At 41.0% G+C, this 16,872-nt stretch overlaps 3 protein-coding genes across 5 annotated transcripts; 1 reads left to right on the plus strand and 2 right to left on the minus strand.

Annotated features, from left to right (window-relative positions):
• Nucleotides 1-508: 508 nt before the first annotated feature.
• LOC118421343 lies at nucleotides 509-6,798 on the minus strand. Of its 2 annotated transcripts, XM_035828598.1 has the most exons (6): nucleotides 6,646-6,795; nucleotides 3,835-4,125; nucleotides 3,220-3,289; nucleotides 2,877-2,936; nucleotides 1,406-1,552; nucleotides 509-744 (listed from the first exon to the last, which is right to left on the minus strand). In XM_035828598.1, the coding sequence occupies exons 1-6, from the start codon at nucleotides 6,649-6,651 to the stop codon at nucleotides 560-562; spliced, it is 759 nt and encodes a 252-aa protein (XP_035684491.1). In that variant the 5' UTR covers nucleotides 6,652-6,795; the 3' UTR covers nucleotides 509-559. The 2 variants fall into 2 exon arrangements, with proteins under 2 accessions (XP_035684491.1, XP_035684492.1); XM_035828599.1 differs by lacking the exon at nucleotides 1,406-1,552 and having other exon boundaries at nucleotides 6,646-6,798.
• On the plus strand, nucleotides 6,377-12,402 carry LOC118421335 (sialidase-1-like). The gene is made up of 7 exons (XM_035828586.1): nucleotides 6,377-6,573; nucleotides 7,172-7,242; nucleotides 8,265-8,383; nucleotides 8,640-8,902; nucleotides 9,521-9,703; nucleotides 10,024-10,243; nucleotides 10,902-12,402. Exons 1-7 carry the CDS (start codon nucleotides 6,487-6,489, stop codon nucleotides 11,117-11,119), a joined length of 1,161 nt encoding a protein of 386 aa, XP_035684479.1. The 5' UTR covers nucleotides 6,377-6,486; the 3' UTR covers nucleotides 11,120-12,402.
• LOC118421333 (sialidase-1-like) lies at nucleotides 11,832-16,513 on the minus strand. 2 transcript variants are annotated; one of them, XM_035828585.1, is made up of 6 exons: nucleotides 16,354-16,513; nucleotides 15,353-15,545; nucleotides 14,851-15,119; nucleotides 14,165-14,347; nucleotides 13,309-13,528; nucleotides 11,832-13,001 (listed from the first exon to the last, which is right to left on the minus strand). In XM_035828585.1, exons 1-6 carry the CDS (start codon nucleotides 16,447-16,449, stop codon nucleotides 12,787-12,789), a joined length of 1,176 nt encoding a protein of 391 aa, XP_035684478.1. In that variant the 5' UTR covers nucleotides 16,450-16,513; the 3' UTR covers nucleotides 11,832-12,786. The 2 variants fall into 2 exon arrangements, with proteins under 2 accessions (XP_035684478.1, XP_035684477.1); XM_035828584.1 differs by lacking the exon at nucleotides 14,165-14,347 and adding an exon at nucleotides 13,944-14,126 and having other exon boundaries at nucleotides 16,354-16,512.
• Nucleotides 16,514-16,872: the final 359 nt, after the last annotated feature.

The raw sequence follows: 16,872 nt of genomic DNA on the forward strand, positions 1-16,872 counted from the left end.
CTTGGTTGTGTGCATTGAAATCTAATCCAAGTCCTGATAGTATCTGGTCCTGTCCTTGGTGCTGAAGAACACCATACCCTTCCTCTGTTTTAATTAATGGTTTGGTCCATGGTGATGAACTGTGATCCATCCTTTGAACTTACATGATGGTAGTGCCCCAAACGTGGACCTGTCCTTGGTCCTTAACATAATCCTATTTATGTATGGTAGGATATAGTTCATGGTCATGTCCTTAGTCCAAAATGCTCTATCTTACCGTCCCTGCTATAGTACATGGCCATGTCCTTAGTCCAGGAAGTACTACTATCTTATCACTCCAGTCCTGCAACAGTAAGTGCTCCTGTACTTGGTGCTGAAATGCGATCCTATCATACCACCCCTGTTAAAGTACATGGTTGTGTCCACAACACTTATCAACCTTTTCCTGGCGTTACCCCAGGTAGATTTGTAACGTTATGTCAGGTGAGCATTCTGCTTTCTGCTCAAGAATACAACATTTGACGCAAAATGGTGATCATATGGGGCATGTTTATTCAAGTGAAGACAGTGTGCTGGTATACTACTGTGTTGTATTTTCTGTGGATGCCTTTGCAGACGGTGGGGGTGGTTTTGTTGGAGACTTTGGTGTTGGTGTCTTCGGGCACTTCTTGGGAGACGTAGCACCGGTCCGGGATGCCACTCGGGAAGGGGGCCTGCTCTGTAACGTGATCTTGGTCGCAATGGGCGGCAACCCCATCCTGGGGACTGGGGAAGGAAATGAAAATGTATCCGGCCGGTGTTACATTATATGGTGACACTAACTCATATCAATACTAAGGCGTACTTATCACACACCTAAACGGAGAGAAAAGAAGCAACCTACACACCCTTCCTTCGGCCGCAGACGTATGACCGTATACAAAAAAAAAAATGTACATCTCGGATAACTAACGTAGTACAATACATTACTAAGCTGAAGATATCTGAGTGTATCTATATATGGCCTCCTTTGGTCAATATTGACCATGGTAAAATCCTAATTGATATCAGCCCTACAGCGTCGGATGCGGCTAAACAGTCCCACACGAGAATGACTTGCCTTCGTCACACGAGTTTGCCACATAGGGCACATCTGTAAATGACTCAGGTCTGTTGCAGAGTTCTTAATTTATATATGAGTCGGCCATTCGGGGTATCACAACAGCTACGTTTGCAGTGTAACCAGTCCAGATGGACAATGTCAACGTTGTGTTAATGGTGAGAATCCCGTCAACATTTCACAGAAAGGCACCCACCTACTAGCCTGAGTACCATCCTCCGTAGTGACCGCTGGCTCACTACTTTCCCTTGCCAACCGTGGTTAGCAAACGAAAGTAGTGAGCCAGCGGTCACTACGGAGGATGGTACTCAGCATCAGGCTACCCACCTACACCTCTGACCGGGCCGTCGTTGGGCCTGTTACCGAAGCGGGTTGCCTTCTCCCAGGCCTTGAACCTGGGATCAAGCGTGGGCGGCCACTGGAACGTCTGCCGGTACGTGGAGTCCAGGGAGCGGTTGATGACCGGGGCGCCGCCTGAATTTGATGCGATTATCAAGAGAATGTGTCGTATCGCGTTATCAGTCGTTTTCGTTAAACAAACCAAGAACACCCAAGAACACTCAATCAGTTCAATAAATTAAGTTTTCCAAAATCGTAGCTACCCTCCCTTTTTCAAACTGCACTGCAAAGGATTAACACTTTTCGACTAACAAATTATAATTGGAGTTATGTTATCTCGTGGAGTGTTAGCAATTATGATTAATAACTAGAGTTCGGCGACCTCATACCTCCATGAAAATTTAGAGCTTTTGTAAATTTCATGCAAATGACTAAGACATTAACATAATCTATGCATGGTGTTGTTCATCATTGACAAACGTACACATGTCACAATTATAGAATTCCCATTATTAATCATAAAGCGGTTTTGCAATTTTTACATAAATTATGCAAATAAGTTCCTCATTACCATATTTAGTATCTGCTTATATTCCACCTATCATAATAAACATGTGTTACATTTATTGAAGTCCAGTTATTGAAAACAATGGAATTATACAATTTCCTCATTAATTATGCAAATTAAGTCCTCATTTGCATAAAATGTATATCATTATGAACATCTTTGCCTAAGGTACCCGCATGCCTAATATGATGCCAATCCGTCAATCCTTTCTGCAGTTATCCTCTTTGGAATGTCTTGACAAAAACGCCCCTGTAGTTCCTAAATTAAATGTTAGGGGACTGAAACTTGCTCCACTTTGTCATGACACTGAAAGCTATCTACCACTTAAAGTTCAAGACCATATCACGTCCAAGACAAGAGATACATAGAAAAAACTGCTATGATTGAATGTTGTCATTAATTATGCAAATTTGCTCCTATTTTGCATAATTAGTATTCCATCTTGTACAACATTGTCCAAGGTACCTACATACCAAAAATCATGAAAATCCGTTGTTCCCTTCCTGAGTTATCCTCGTCAGAAGTTTTTGACAAAAATGCCCCTGCTATCCTAAAACTAGACGCTAGGGGGCCCAAACTTATGTCACTTCTTCCTGAGCACAAGAGCTATCTATTACTAAAAAATCGTGACCATAGCATGTTCAGAACACCAAGATAGCAAAACCGGAAGTTGCGCTGCAGTACCAAGGGGAGCCGCTAGGGGGCCCAAAATCTAATCATTTCCAGCTTTCATCACACCCTACCAACATAGTAAGTATGAAACCAATCCACCCAGCCGTTCTTGAGTTATCTTGTTTACACACAGACAGACACACAGACAGACAAACGCGGGGTAAAATATAACCTCCATGACATTTCATGGAGGTAATAATTATGCAACGCGAGTATCACCTTTTTCAAACTTGGGCACAGAGAACTGGTGGTTGCGTTCGGTAGAGAAATTTGTCAGACCTGGAAAGGAGACCGAAAGAGCGTGTGTTACTGGAGCCTGGTGCATGTACAAAACAAGTTTATGGTGATAAGGCTAGGTACCGGGCGTGGGAGAAGCTTTAAGAACAAGACTAACTTTAGCATTTCCCTTCGGTTGTTCACAGACATGTCATTTCCGGGGTTGTTTTATAAGTCTCGTCCACGTATATCATTGTGAGTTCAGCGCTCGAAAAGTGTGTGCGGGAAGGTTTACTTGGACAAAAAACAACAACAGATAACGTTAAATATGAAATGAAGATTTTACCTAGATGTCTGAACATATCAGGGAAGCGGCTTCTACACAGTGAAAGGTCCGGTTCCCAGATTCCAAATGTCTAAGGAAGAATATGGGAGAAAGAACATGATTGATACAGGGACATTGTATTCGGTTGTAAAATTATTAAAACAAAATGATGTCCCTGTCATTCTCCTGCGCAGTGACATCCAATTGCCAAGGGCAAACTGCCCCTTGTCCACAAGGAGTTTCGAGACGACTGTGCTCCCTCTGCGTAGGAGAATGTGTCCTGTAAACCATATATTTGAAGCTAACTCCATGAGATGGCATGGGTCCATAGCAATGTTCTCTTTTCATGCGAAAAGAACATGCAGGAACGCTTGGTGTTCTTAGAACTGCATGTTACTGAGCATTAAAAGGGAATGTCTTTTCCGTCACATGGGGAAATGTGACGAAAATTGTAAGCATGTTAACGTTAACGCTACATGTAGCGTTGTCATGTAAACTATGTACCACTGTGTCTGTGCCAATGAATTAAGAGATAATTGTACTTAACTTCATGCTATTTCTACGCTTTCTACTGTCAATTTTTTCATCCTATTCTAAGATGATAAGTTTGATAAAGATACCCATGCCTGTACTTACATGGTTGTCCCTGTTGTAAGGGCTCTGGTACACCAGCCCCACGGGGTGGGGGTTGTGCAGGCGGGTGGGCGAGAGTTTCCTGGGGATGTAGCGGGGCTGGGTGTTGACGGGTCCGTAGTCTGTGAAGGTGATGTTGCGGGGCAGGCAACTCCTACGGGTGAAGACGTTCGCCATCTTGTTTTTGGCGTTGCTAGGAGGTATTCCAGAACTGGAGACGCTCACTCTGGGTTTCCATGTGGCGCATAGCTTGATCGTGGTTACCTGAAGCGGTTCTTTGCTCTGCCCCTTCATCTTGTGACATCACAATTAGAAAATTACGTCAGAAAGTGGCTCTTTCACGTCACTGATGTTGATAGGTTACTACTGATTTTGTTTTTCTTACACAAAAGCCATGAACAGAGTAAATTAACCTTTTACGGGCCAGTGTTAAGTTTCTTGCGAAACACAGAATAGCCTGCAAATCCCATTGCCTTTGTGAGCTAATAGTAATGATTGACAACACGGTTCAACGTTTGACTGTCTTGGTGGTTCCTAATTAATGTTGCGTGGACTCGAAAGTGCAGTCAGCACCAAGGACAGGCCCCGCGCATATGGTCTCCAGGCATACATGTAACGTTACGATTGTTACACGTCACTGAAACTTTTGTGTCTTGTAAAGGCTAAGCCGGTGACTAGAAAAATTGCTTGCTTTATCAAGAAAGAGAACTGTACCCAGGGTATAGTACAAATTGTCCAGAAAAAAAACGCGATCATATGCGCAAAACAATACGTTAAGGCCCCCTCTCACTAGACGTGCGGCACGCTTGCGGCATTGCTGCGTTCGTTCACTGCGGCACTGTTGTGTTAATTTCGCCGATTTTGTCTTGCACTCACACTGACGTGCGGCACTGTTGCGTTTCTAGACTAAATGAACACGTTATTGACAATTGCAGCGTTGTCAATTTATGAAAAATCACCGTAAAATGATGAGAATGCCCGAAAATGAGATTTATAATGAAAAGATTTCCCTTATGATAATGAATTATATGGTACATATGCTATAAATAACCTTGAAAGACTTTTACAGTAAAGGAAATGACCCAAATGAACGGACACGAAATATATACCAGATTTCACTCGATGTGTACGTTTTGCACCATGTAACGTTATGTGTAATTATGTATGTTTATATGTTTATTCACCAATTTTGCAAATTTCTAAAATGAAAATGTTTGATATTTCATACTTTTTTTGTATGACGCTGAGTATTTTCATTGTCGGCGGATGGCTTACCAGCCTATTGATGTCTAAGTCTATCATATTTGTAAAAAGTGAGAAAAATATGGCCCATGGGTCTGAATGACTGCAATTTTGTATTTTATCGGTGGCAGGCTACCAGCAATGATTAGCTTGTAACGTTATAACGCAAACGCAAACTCGTTATCATCCAACATAAATAATTTCTTTTTGAACGTTGTACGATAACCTTTATCTCTACATCCGTAGGTTAATCGATAAACCAGTTACTTATTTTTTGTTTTCAAGTATAAAATACTGACCTACTTTCCATTAAATAAATCAAAAGATGTATTTTTAAGTTAACTCTGAATACGGATACAAGGTAAGTTTTCTGGAATTCGCAGTGTTTTAACTGGATCGAAAACCGCTGTAAAATTATTAGAAATGCATCTAAAATAGTTTTTCGGTGATAAAATGGTGTTTACTTTTGATTCTTGGTGTAAAATAGGCAAAATATATCCTTGATACTGTTTGGGGCATGGTGGCGGCACCGTTGGGGCACCGTTGCGGCACTGTTGCGGCACTGTTGAGGCACTGTTGCGGCACTGTTGCGGCATCTTGCCACTTGCGTTATTTTTAAACTTTTTAAAAAACGTCGCGCTTGCTTGCGGCACTTCTAGGTTTGCTTGCGGCACCTCTAGGTTTGCTTGCGGCACCTCTAGGTTCCGTGGCGGTACATCTGCGTTTTCGAACGCAGCAATGCCGCAAGCGTGCCGCACGTCAAGTGAGAGGGGGCCTTTAGGGCTACATGTAAATGTAGGGTTACAAGTATCATTCTGCTATGTAAGGTGGTCTTAAAACTATGCACATGTGCCGACCAATAAAGGCTTTCTTTACTGTTGTTCGTTCACAAATGTTTGCTGTTCGCTCGTTTCTTGTCAATAATATCCCGCAGAGTCAGGATATAACGTTATGAATATTGATGTGAAGTTAATGCTTGTTTACTTGCCCCAGACTTTTACATGAGATCTATAAGTGACTGTCACTTATTGACTCACTTTAAACTGAGATCTAACGTTCAAACACTGCAAAACTTAGATCAATGGGGAAAGAATGCATGAGAACGAAACATAGAATCGATCTTGAGCCACTTTTGTCCGAGTAAAACAAACATGACTCTCGTACGTTACAATATTGTTAGTACGTTAGTAATGAAGCTAAACGTATCGAACGTTACCAGTGCACGTTTGGTTATCATCACCAGTAAAACTAAAAGAAGCGTAGATTATTCAAAGGTGAACATATCCGTGGTAGAATATGCAACGTTAACGTTACCACTTTTCGGACTGAAATATATTGACTTTTCGCTGTCCCCTCCCATTCAGTGGCATAGCCCTAGCAGAATCACATGATATGTTGTCATAAGACGAAAACATGGCGGACGGAAGTAGTTTTGTTGCAGTATTGTCCGTCTTTCTCCTCGGTTTGTGCCAACATGGGAGCAGCCAACAACCTAAGCCGGTAAGAACACAGTTACAGGGTATTTGCTGTTCTCTGTGGTGAAAATTTGTTAGATATAAGCGCCACACTTACTGTCATAACTGTTTTCTAACCTTCCGTCGTCGACTAAGTCAGATGTCAGTCCATTTGTGCCGTGTAACGCTAACACAAACTCTTGTGTTCCTGGCGATCTGAAGGACAATTCTATGCCTGTTCTTTACTTAAGTTACAACTGACACATTATAGGCTATATCACTTCAACTGTTCTGGAACTTCCTTAACTCTTGGTGTTGGGATAACAATGCATTGTCTTTGTTGACATAACGGTGCAGTCAAACGAGTTCTCGGTTGTGTAACGTAATGTTTACAATTTTTTTAGACTAATAGAACCTTTTACAGTGTTATTCACTTTGGAATTTTCGTGTCCACAACATTTACTTGGGATGCTCAAATTGTTGTTTTAAAGAAATGTTCACAGCGATTCAGAAACAACTGACTAAACAACAGGTGCACTGTATTCCCCAGGGAGCAGTAATATCGACTGGCAAACACAATGAATTGATCTGTTTGATGTGTTCAATTCGTGTGGAAAAATGTCTTTTGTTCTTCTCTCTTCCAGGTTTCACCTCTTATCGTAGAAGAACAACTTCTGTATGTGGGTGGCACATGGGGAGAGGTCCATACATACAGGTGTGTTCAGTAAAACTAGTATTTTTATAAGTATTAAACATATCAGGTGACAGTTGCCTGCAAGTAACGAGCAAAGGAAACTCTGTTGTTTATTCAAGACCAAGAGGGACATAAATGCAGCATGTAGAATCGTATGCCAGAGAACAGATACTTAAGCAACTTGAAACAGTTAGACTTCTAATCTACTACCTTCTGCACCTGCTTTGGATACAGATCTTGTCTAGCATGTGCTACCTGAAACATCTGACCATTTCTAAAATCTATCCTGTTGCCTCAGTAACTGTCTTCTGTATCTTATCACCAGTATGTTTAAGCTTGAACAAAATTAGACTCTTTTTACTAAATTGCAGCAGACATACAAATTGTATTTGTATGTCATATACAAATGTATATGCAATTTGAATTCGGTTTTGTGACACTTTTGTAGAGACAATCCTATAGTCCAAAGCACAGGTCCCACACTGTTGATAGTCCAATTCCAATTTTAGTATTCTATAACATATAATGTTAAGAACAGATCATAGTGAAACTTTTAGGTGGGTTTGGGTCAGGGCTTTAGCCAGCTCAAAATTTTTTTCCGTCAGCCAATTACAATCGTCGTGAAAACCGCGAAAATTAATTAGAAGGACTGAACTGAGACCTTGAAAAACGGGTTTTAATGAGATTATCGTATGCGAAAGGGCGCCGACACACATTGTCAACAATCATAACAATAGCAAAACAAACGGTGTGTGGTTTTTACGGCCATGGACGGCGTCCCCAAGCCGCCTGTAGCTTCCACCAAGGATTTTTGTCCGTCAAGGTTGACGGATTGGTTTTAAAATTTTTCCGTCAGACGCAGCAAATTTCCGTCAATTGACGGAAAAACGGACGCTGGCTAGACCCCTGGTTTGGGTTCTAAGTTCTAATATATATTATTATTCATCAGAAACTCCAACTACTATTTGTGAGCTGCATTTATTCAATCTATGCTATACTCGAGTTACAATAGTACACCTGAACCCTGTTCCCTGATCCTCCAGGATCCCCATCATGGTGGGCACTCCCAAGGGAAACCTCATCACCGTGGTGGAGGCCAGGCAGTACAGCGGAGGGGACTCAGGGCCAAAGTTCATGGCCATCAGGAGGTCAGAGGACAAAGGTCAGGGTGGTTTTGTAGTAACAGTTGTTTATTTGGATCCCATCAGTAAATTATTTCAATTCTCTTCCTGACACACAAAAGCCTACATCTATTTGTATATGAATGATATGATAAAATACTCAATAACGATGGCTATTTATATTAACCATACAATGTGTCATGTCTGATGATAAAGGAGGAAAAAAAACTATTACTTATAAGCCCAAACAGCCAATTAGAAAGTTCCTATTTGTATTTTTTTCCTCATGTCTTGCAGGTTTCACTTGGTCGGAGATGGACTATGTCCTGAATGATGGCACCTTCCAGGATGGCATGAACCTGGGCACCATCCTGGTGGATGAAATCACCAGCGAGGTCTTCATCTTCTACACCCACTGTGCCCACTATGTCAAGTGTGAGGTGTCTACCACCTACATGGTGAGCAGTAGGGACGAAGGCAAGTCGTGGAGTCGTCCCAGGAACATCTCACAGGAGATCGGTACCATGATGTTTGCACCAGGGCCTGGCTATGGGCTACAGGTGGGTGGCAGAAGACAACCCTTTTTTGGCAGAACCTTGTGTTCTGAGCACTCTCATGTTTACCTTTAATTTCTCTAAACATCTCTGTCATTTACCTAAAAATTTATCACTCAGATGTCAGCAAGGTTGAAACAATTATAAAAATGTTGGATTCTACAAACTGTTTTTAAGAAGAAAAAGATACAATTCTTCTTCATTGAATATTATGCATGTGGTCTTTCATGGCAAGATGTCAGTGCCTTTCCTGTTCTTCAACAATGATCGATTTGGCACTGGGTTTGTACAGTAGGAGCTCAAGCATTCTTGCTTCTATTACTAAGCTAATTTGAAAGCATTCTTGTTGTGTCAACCACATGCTCCTCTGACTGTCCCTTCTGTAACTTTCATAGAAAAAGTATGCGCCTCACAAGGGGAGGCTGTTTACATGTGGGCACTCCACACTGAACATGAACGCCATATCATGTCTAGTCAGCGACAATCATGGCAAAAACTGGATTTAGTATGACGCAGTCAAGAGTATACCCTACGGTCAGCACAAGAAGATGGGAGACTTCTGTCCAGGGGAACCTCAGGTACATGCCTTTAAACATTTTGTCTTACATTCTTCCCTCCCTGCAGAAAAGGTATGCACCCCACAAGGGCAGGCTGCTGACGTGCGGCCATGGCACGTTGGCCGGGGACGGTGTGTTTTGCTTGATAAGCGATGACCACGGTGCCCACTGGAGGTACGGCGGTGTCATGAAGAGTATTCCCTACCTGCAGGCCAAGAAAAGGGGGGACTTTGACCCAGATGAAAACCAGGTACACACCTCCACAACCCAGGGCACAAAACACGACCCTCCCATCTTTCCCTCTTTGCTGTCCCAGTTACATGTATTACATTTTTACCTTTAGGGAACTGGGCCTTGTTTTCTGTATATCTCCAGTAGTTGAATCAAATGCTGTAACAATATTCTTTTTCCATCTTTCTATTCAATTTTGAACAATTTTCCTTTCCTTGTATATGGATTTGTCTCCCAAGATTGTTGTAACATAAGAATCCACTGATGATTTGCATCTCAGTCCAGCTAATTGCACAGTACATGTATATGATTAAGACCCTGTTCATACATTCCCCTTAGCCTGTGGAGCTCCCAGATGGATCTATCATAGTCAACGCCAGGAACCAGTACCTGTACCACTGTCACTGCCGCATCATCATGAGGAGTTACGATGGAGGGGAAACATTCCCCCTGGAGCATCTGTACTTCGATGAGACTCTGATTGATCCAGCAATGACCGCTGGGGCTTACTACAGCAACGGGGTCAAGTACTTCAGCAATACAGCTAGTGAGGTCCATCGTAAGTATATGTTCTGACTTGTTAACTTCAGCAATACAGCTAGTGAGGTCCATCGTATGTATATGTTCTGACTTGTTAACTTCAGCAATACAGCTAGTGAGGTCCATCGTAAGTATATGTTCTGACTTGTTAACTTCAGTAACACAGCTAGTGAGGTCCATCGTAAGTATCTGTTCTTGTGTACTTCAGTAACACAGCTAATGAAGTCAGTAACACAGCTAGTGAGGTCCATCATAAGTAGCTGTTTTTGTTTACTTCAGAAACACAGCTAGTGAGATCCATTGTAAATGTCTACTCATAATCATATGGGCTTTAGCAATAATGCTAGCAATACTGTTCGTCATAAGTAGCTGTTCTTATGTACAAGGCATGGAAGATACAAAAATGAACAATTGCCCTTTTGAGATGTTCTTACAAAAAGGTATATTTGCTGTGGAATGGAGCAATTATGGACATTTAGTCTGAAATTTAGTCTGAAATCTGAAATGTTAGTAATTATTGGCAAATTTAGTTTCTGTTTAGGTGAGAATTGGCTGTTTCTGCTTTAACATGATAAAAAGTGCTGTGGATATATGTAGACATGGTGTCTTCAATCAGTTTCTTCTCTTAGGTTTTCTCCCAAATACTGAACTGTGTATTTATGCCATTTTCCTCCCAGGTTCCAACATGATGCTGAGGTGGAGTTACGACAACGGGACGACGTGGCCTGGTGCATTACCCATCTGGGACAAAGCTGCGGCCTACTCCACTCTCATGATGCTGCCCACAAACGACGTGGACGACCAACAACATCTGTACCTGCTGTATGAGAAAGGAGTCAACAGTTCAGCAGAAAGCATCTCCCTGGTGAAGATTAGTTTGTATGGAAACCTATGAGGAAACTTGGGGAAAATAAACTGATGTCCATATTCAGGTTTTTATTGCATATCATGTTGAAGTATTCAGTGAATGTGTAATATGTTCAGTGCAAGTAGTTACTGAATAACAATTATTACACAACAGACCTCTTTTACCTTGTGTTCCTGAGATTCTGCCTTACATTCTGCATATTTCACCGGTAACATAAAACCCAGACTGCTGACTTGTTTTCAGCCTGTGAATGTTTGGCCTGATGTGATCAGTCTCAAACCTATGCATATGGTCCATTTAGCAAAGATAATTGCCATGTATTTTTACATTCTAATAGAGGGATGCAACCTTCATTATGTATGTATACATGGTTTATGTATGTACATACATACATTAAGTACTGATGAGCCATGAAAATTGCTTCATGTGGGCTTGTTTTTACTTGCCATTGTGTTCTCTATGTCTAGAACAACATAGTGTGCCATAAGATTGCCAAAGACACATGGGCAATGTACATACATCTGTAATGTACTGTCATTGGTACTATGCTAAGAATATTGATGTTTAATTTCTATGTAGCCATAATTGAAGAATTGTCAGGTCTTAATGTAAATCAGAAAGTGCAATAGTTGTACTTAGATCAATTTGTGGGGCCAGTTGTACAGGAGTCTGTACCTACCAAAGAAGTATTTATCTTATTGATTTGTTTCATATATAAGAATTAATGAGATTGAAATAATCCAAGTACTCAACTGTATATTCATGTACAAAGAGATTGAACATTAGCCTATACGTATATATGGGTGGCATTTGACACCAAAATTTGTATAGCTTGCCAAGGAGCTTCTTACAGTGCTTAATACATAAAAAGAGCAATACAAATTTTCAAGTTTACGTTGGTCGTTGTCATGTCTTTATCATTAAGTTCACAAACCACAATACCATAGCTACCTTATCTAGCCCTGCAACAAACATGACAAGACTGAGTAAGGATGTCATATACAAGAATAAGCTGCAAGGTTTTACTTTTTGTCCAGTCACATCTATTTTGGAAGGAGTTAACACAACTCACTCATTTTTACATCAGCAGCAGCGTTGGCATCATAAGTGCACTTCCTACATAACGGTTAGAATAGATATGTTGTATAAAAGTTTCCTAGTCAAACGCCTTGGTCCTCCATTGAGTAAGGCAAACATTTTTTAAATACTGCATTAGCACATACATATTTGTACATTTTAAAGTAAAATGTATGATTACTGATACTGTATGTGACCATCCACGACTACTCCAAAAGGATATAATGAATAATGATTATAAAAATACATGAATACTACATGTACATTTTGTAGTATAAAGAAACAAAACCTGAGACAATTGCTCTTACACAGTCATAAATACTTATAAAAATGGCTTTGAATTGTAGAAGTTATTCTTGAAGAATTTGGTCGTCTTAGCCACATGATTATGTATGTAACACGTTCATCCATCCAACAAATTCAGTTACATTCAATGTTGTGTATATGTACAGTCATGTACTTTGCTCATTGCTTTTTTATCACATTTTTGTTACGTGTCAACATATACAAAAGCTTGATTCTCCCTCAAAAAAAGTTATGAGGAAAATACACCATAAGATAAATACATCACCAGATACCATATTCTCACCCTAACAATGGTGAGAAGACAGCATTAATCATAGCTCTCCATATAAACTAATTTTTGCCAGAGAAATGGTGGAGTAAGCATTTTTCTGTCCCTTCTCGTACAGAAGATAGATGAATCTGCTGTCCTCAGCGTCTGTGTGCAGCATCATGAGGGTGGAGTAGGCTGCAGCTGCAGGCCAGACTTGGTACGATCCAGCCCAGGTCGTACCATTGTCATAGCTCCAACGTAGAGTCATATCCTCCCCTGGTACAAAAAATGTGCATGCCTATTATGTGAAGTATGTTATATGTATCATTCTGTAGCTCCCATGTCTCAATAAGTCAAGGTATGCCCTGGTGTGCCACGAATATGAAAGACTGACATTTAAAGAAGATGCATGTTTGAAACTTGATGATGACACAATTTCATTTGGGTTATTTCAACTTAAGCAACAGAGGACTGATAAAAAAGTTTGTTTACAGAAAACCATTTGTGCACAGAAATAGAGTTTAAAATCATTATGCTATGCAGATTTCAAGCACTACAAATTCCTACCAACAAACAGACTTACTTGACTTGTCGTTGGCAGGGTTGCTGAAGAACATGACTCCATCATGGTAGTACAGCCCTGCAGCCACTGCCGAGTCCACCAGGGTCTCATCAAAGTACAGGTGCTGCAGGGGGAACGTCTCTCCGCCATCAAAACTACGGAACACGATACGGCAGCGGCAGTGGTAGTGGTACTGGTTCCTAGCGTTGATCACTATGGATCCGTCAGGAAGTTCTACTAGCTGGGGGAAAAGAATGAAAACATGTTGAATAGTTGAAGAGATGCAATCATTTACTTAGTGAGAAATGCCAACAGGACACAAGTCTCACCAAAAAGAAGTTACTCAATCAACTGGATATGATTTGGGCCAGATCCCAACCTGTTCTCCAATTTAATACTCTAGTAGATCTCTTTTGCATATCAATTCACAGCTAGGATATAAAAATTCTCTCCAACAAGATTTCTCCAGAGTCACTGACGAAAGACACCAGATAACTGTCTGAAACGTCTGACCGTTTCCAAAATCATATCTAGTTCCTTGAGTAATTGCTTTTTGGTGTATCTTATTACCTGCATATCTAACCTTCATTGACAACACAAGTCTCCCTTGTGTGGCTCTAACTTCTACTAAGAACAATGACAAGTAAAGTCCATACCTGGCTCTCATCTGGATCAAAATCGCCCGTCTTTTTTCCCTGATTGTAAGGAATGCCCATCATGGCCGAGACACTCTTCCAAGTTTTCCCGTGGTCATCACTCGCTATGCAGAAAACACCATCTGCCGGTAGGGTGCCGTGTCCACAGGTAAAAAGGCGACCTTTATATGGCGGGTACTTTTTCTAGAAAGAGAAGAATGAACGTGCAATGTGATATCTACCTCAGACTCCCCTGGAACAAAGTCTCCAAGTTTATGTCGGCCGGTAAGGGGAAGAGACAGAAGGGCCTGTCCTGCTGCCCAGGTTTTGCCGTGGTCATCACTGAAGGCACAAGTGATCATCCTGTTTAGTGGACTGGAATGGCCACATGTGACCAAACGACCTTGGTAGGGTGCATGCTTTTTCTGGAAATCAAACATGGAGTAAGGACAGGTTATGAGACTACAGTGTTTTCAGCAGTTAAGGTCAGAAATCATAATTTCTTTCCTTTCTGATCAGCAAATTTCATGACCTTTCGGCTTATTTTTCAAATCTTCACAAACTTTTTCCAAGCTCCAACCTTTACTGTCAAACTGGCCTTTATATAGATTGTATTAAATACAACATCTTTTATTTGTATGTTTTCAAAAGTCCTGGCACCTTAGCCCCAAACAGTGCAGTCTACACAGTATTCCTTGTAAGAGTGCAAGGACAAAGACAACAGATAGACTTGCATGAAGAAAAGAAACAAAACAGAAAGTATCATATCTGGAACATGCACTTTTGCAAGCTGAAAGTAAAGCTGACAGATTTCTTGTTTCTGTAGCATTAAGCAACAAAAATTCTTATCTATGCTTTAAAGTCACATCATAGCTTCATTTTCACAGATTCAATTACACAATCCTGTCTTCAATCCCCCCAAAATTACCTGTATTCCAAACCCTGGTCCCGTCTCAAACTCCCTGCCATGCATCCTGATCATGCCTGTGATGTTGACAGGCTGTCCCCAGGTCTTCCCATCGTCTGTACTGTTCACCACGTACGTTGTAGAAAACGTACACTTGTCAAAGTGAGGACAGTGAGAGTAGAAGATAAACATGGTCGCAGTTTCATCGTCTACGAGGATGGAGCCCAGTCCAATACCGTCGAAGTAGGTTCCATCATCTAACACATATCCTAGTGGCTGCCATGTCATACCTGTAAGATAATCATAAAATAGAGGTCTCATGTACTTAAGGATAACCAAACCTTAAGCACATGTAAGAGCCCACCATACATATCGATAATTGTGGGTGTTCTTTCCGGTGCAAGTGGAACAAATAATAACCAGATGTTCAGCTTGGACACATGTAGTTACTATTCAGTACAAACCTGGTGTGTTACATGATGAGGTTGGTATTCAATGCAAAAAAATAAATTTGTCTTTTCACCTTTGTCCTCTGACCTGCGGATGGCCAGAAATTTTTCCCCAGCATCGCCGCTGTTGTACTTCCTGGCTTCACACACGGCGACGAGGTGCCCCCTCGGAGTACGGGACAGCAGTGGGATACGGTACGAACTCACGCCACCCTGGCCTCCACCGGCGAGCCATATTATCTGCTCCTCCACCAACAATGGGCTGACCTAATACACACACGATATGGTAGAGAAAATAACAATGAATTCTGTATCTGGTCCTTGATCTCTTATGTGTATTGTTGTCTGCAATTAACATTGATTTTATAACACCTTGATAATTTTGTTTCATTTTCTGCTGATAGATCCAAATCTGAGAACCAAAACTACCGAAGTTCTGACTTCGGGATGAAAAAAGCTAACAAAACATATAAGCTCAAAATTCCCAGCCAGATCATTATCAACAAGGTCTATCTACCCTGCATACGAATTAGAATCCGGAGTCAGTTTCTTTCGAACTTGCAGAAAAAAACAAAAACGTCGATTTGAAAAACTCACTGGTGCATTGTGCATGCTGACAGTGACAGTAAGACACTACTAGTAGTGATCTTCTAAAAGTTACGACGTACTGGTTTGTAGTACTTGGTTTGAAGGTAACATGGAAGCCGACCATTTTGTTATAATTTACAAATCAGACAGGACACAGATTTCGTCAATTGTGCTGTATCTTTATGCACATAGTCACATACCCCAATGGTGCCAATTATCTTCAAACCATGGTCGTTCAATTAAGAGGGGATGTGTCCAGCTATTTTAGCTAGGAAGTTTGTTTACAAAGGGAGGTCAACGTCCTTGATAATGGTTTACGCAAGGCAAGAAGCTGAATGTTTTATAGTACACAGGCGTAGCGTAGCTGAGATTACTAGTACACAAAACTGTACGTCGTTAATGGTTTATAGCGACTCGTTACATGTGCTATGAAAGCCTATACCGACTATAACTTAGCGTGGTTATAGCAACAAACTTTATCTCTTACTTTACGCTGCGATGATCTCCAAGAAGAGGCGAATGAGGGCAAAACAGACACCAAAACAATCACTGAAACGATCACAACAAGCTTCACTTCCGCCATGTTGCCTTATGACGACATCGTCATGTGACCACACCCTCCTTTGTCACAGATAATGGTGGAAGAAGAGTCCATTGTGATGTCATAAAGGGAATATTCGTTTGTCTTCTTGGTAGTACGGTTAACGTTATGTATGGGAATCAAAGTTTTTTTATTGACGTTGAATTACAAGTTTATGCTACAAGTAAGCTTTGCGTAATCGTTTTTTAAACACAAAATTGATTTAATAGATAACGTCAACGTTAAGTCTCTGTCATTCAATCATAAGATAAAACATAACGTTAAGTTAGTAGTTAATTGCAATCAATACTTTATGAACACGGGAACTTCTTTAGATACACGGAAATGAATCAGTATGCCATTCGTTTGCTTTCTTCCCTGGACTGATGCTAGTTGTCCGCTTCTGCTGGAAATTTATCGGCACTA

The sequence above is a fragment of the Branchiostoma floridae genome, chromosome 8 (genome assembly GCF_000003815.2).
Source record: "Branchiostoma floridae strain S238N-H82 chromosome 8, Bfl_VNyyK, whole genome shotgun sequence".
Taxonomy (NCBI): Eukaryota; Metazoa; Chordata; class Leptocardii; order Amphioxiformes; family Branchiostomatidae; genus Branchiostoma; species Branchiostoma floridae.

What these genes read in the sequence shown, in the direction of transcription:
- LOC118421335 (XM_035828586.1), top strand. Translation starts at nt 6,487, where the DNA reads ATGGCGGACGGAAGTAGTTTTGTTGCAGTATTGTCCGTCTTTCTCCTC. An exon ending in GCAGCCAACAACCTAAGCCG is followed by an intron (nt 6,574 to 7,171) that starts GTAAGAACACAG and finishes TCTCTCTTCCAG; the next exon opens with GTTTCACCTCTTATCGTAGA. An exon ending in CAGGAGGTCAGAGGACAAAG is followed by an intron (nt 8,384 to 8,639) that starts GTCAGGGTGGTT and finishes CATGTCTTGCAG; the next exon opens with GTTTCACTTGGTCGGAGATG.
- LOC118421343 (XM_035828598.1), bottom strand. An exon ending in CTTACAACAGGGACAACCAT is followed by an intron (nt 3,290 to 3,834) that starts GTAAGTACAGGC and finishes ATTCTTCCTTAG; the next exon opens with ACATTTGGAATCTGGGAACC. An exon ending in TGTGCCCAAGTTTGAAAAAG is followed by an intron (nt 1,553 to 2,876) that starts GTGATACTCGCG and finishes CATCAAATTCAG; the next exon opens with GCGGCGCCCCGGTCATCAAC.
- LOC118421333 (XM_035828585.1), bottom strand. Translation starts at nt 16,449, where the DNA reads ATGGCGGAAGTGAAGCTTGTTGTGATCGTTTCAGTGATTGTTTTGGTG. An exon ending in CCGCAGGTCAGAGGACAAAG is followed by an intron (nt 15,120 to 15,352) that starts GTGAAAAGACAA and finishes ATTATCTTACAG; the next exon opens with GTATGACATGGCAGCCACTA. An exon ending in CCCTGCCAACGACAAGTCAA is followed by an intron (nt 13,002 to 13,308) that starts GTAAGTCTGTTT and finishes TTTTTGTACCAG; the next exon opens with GGGAGGATATGACTCTACGT.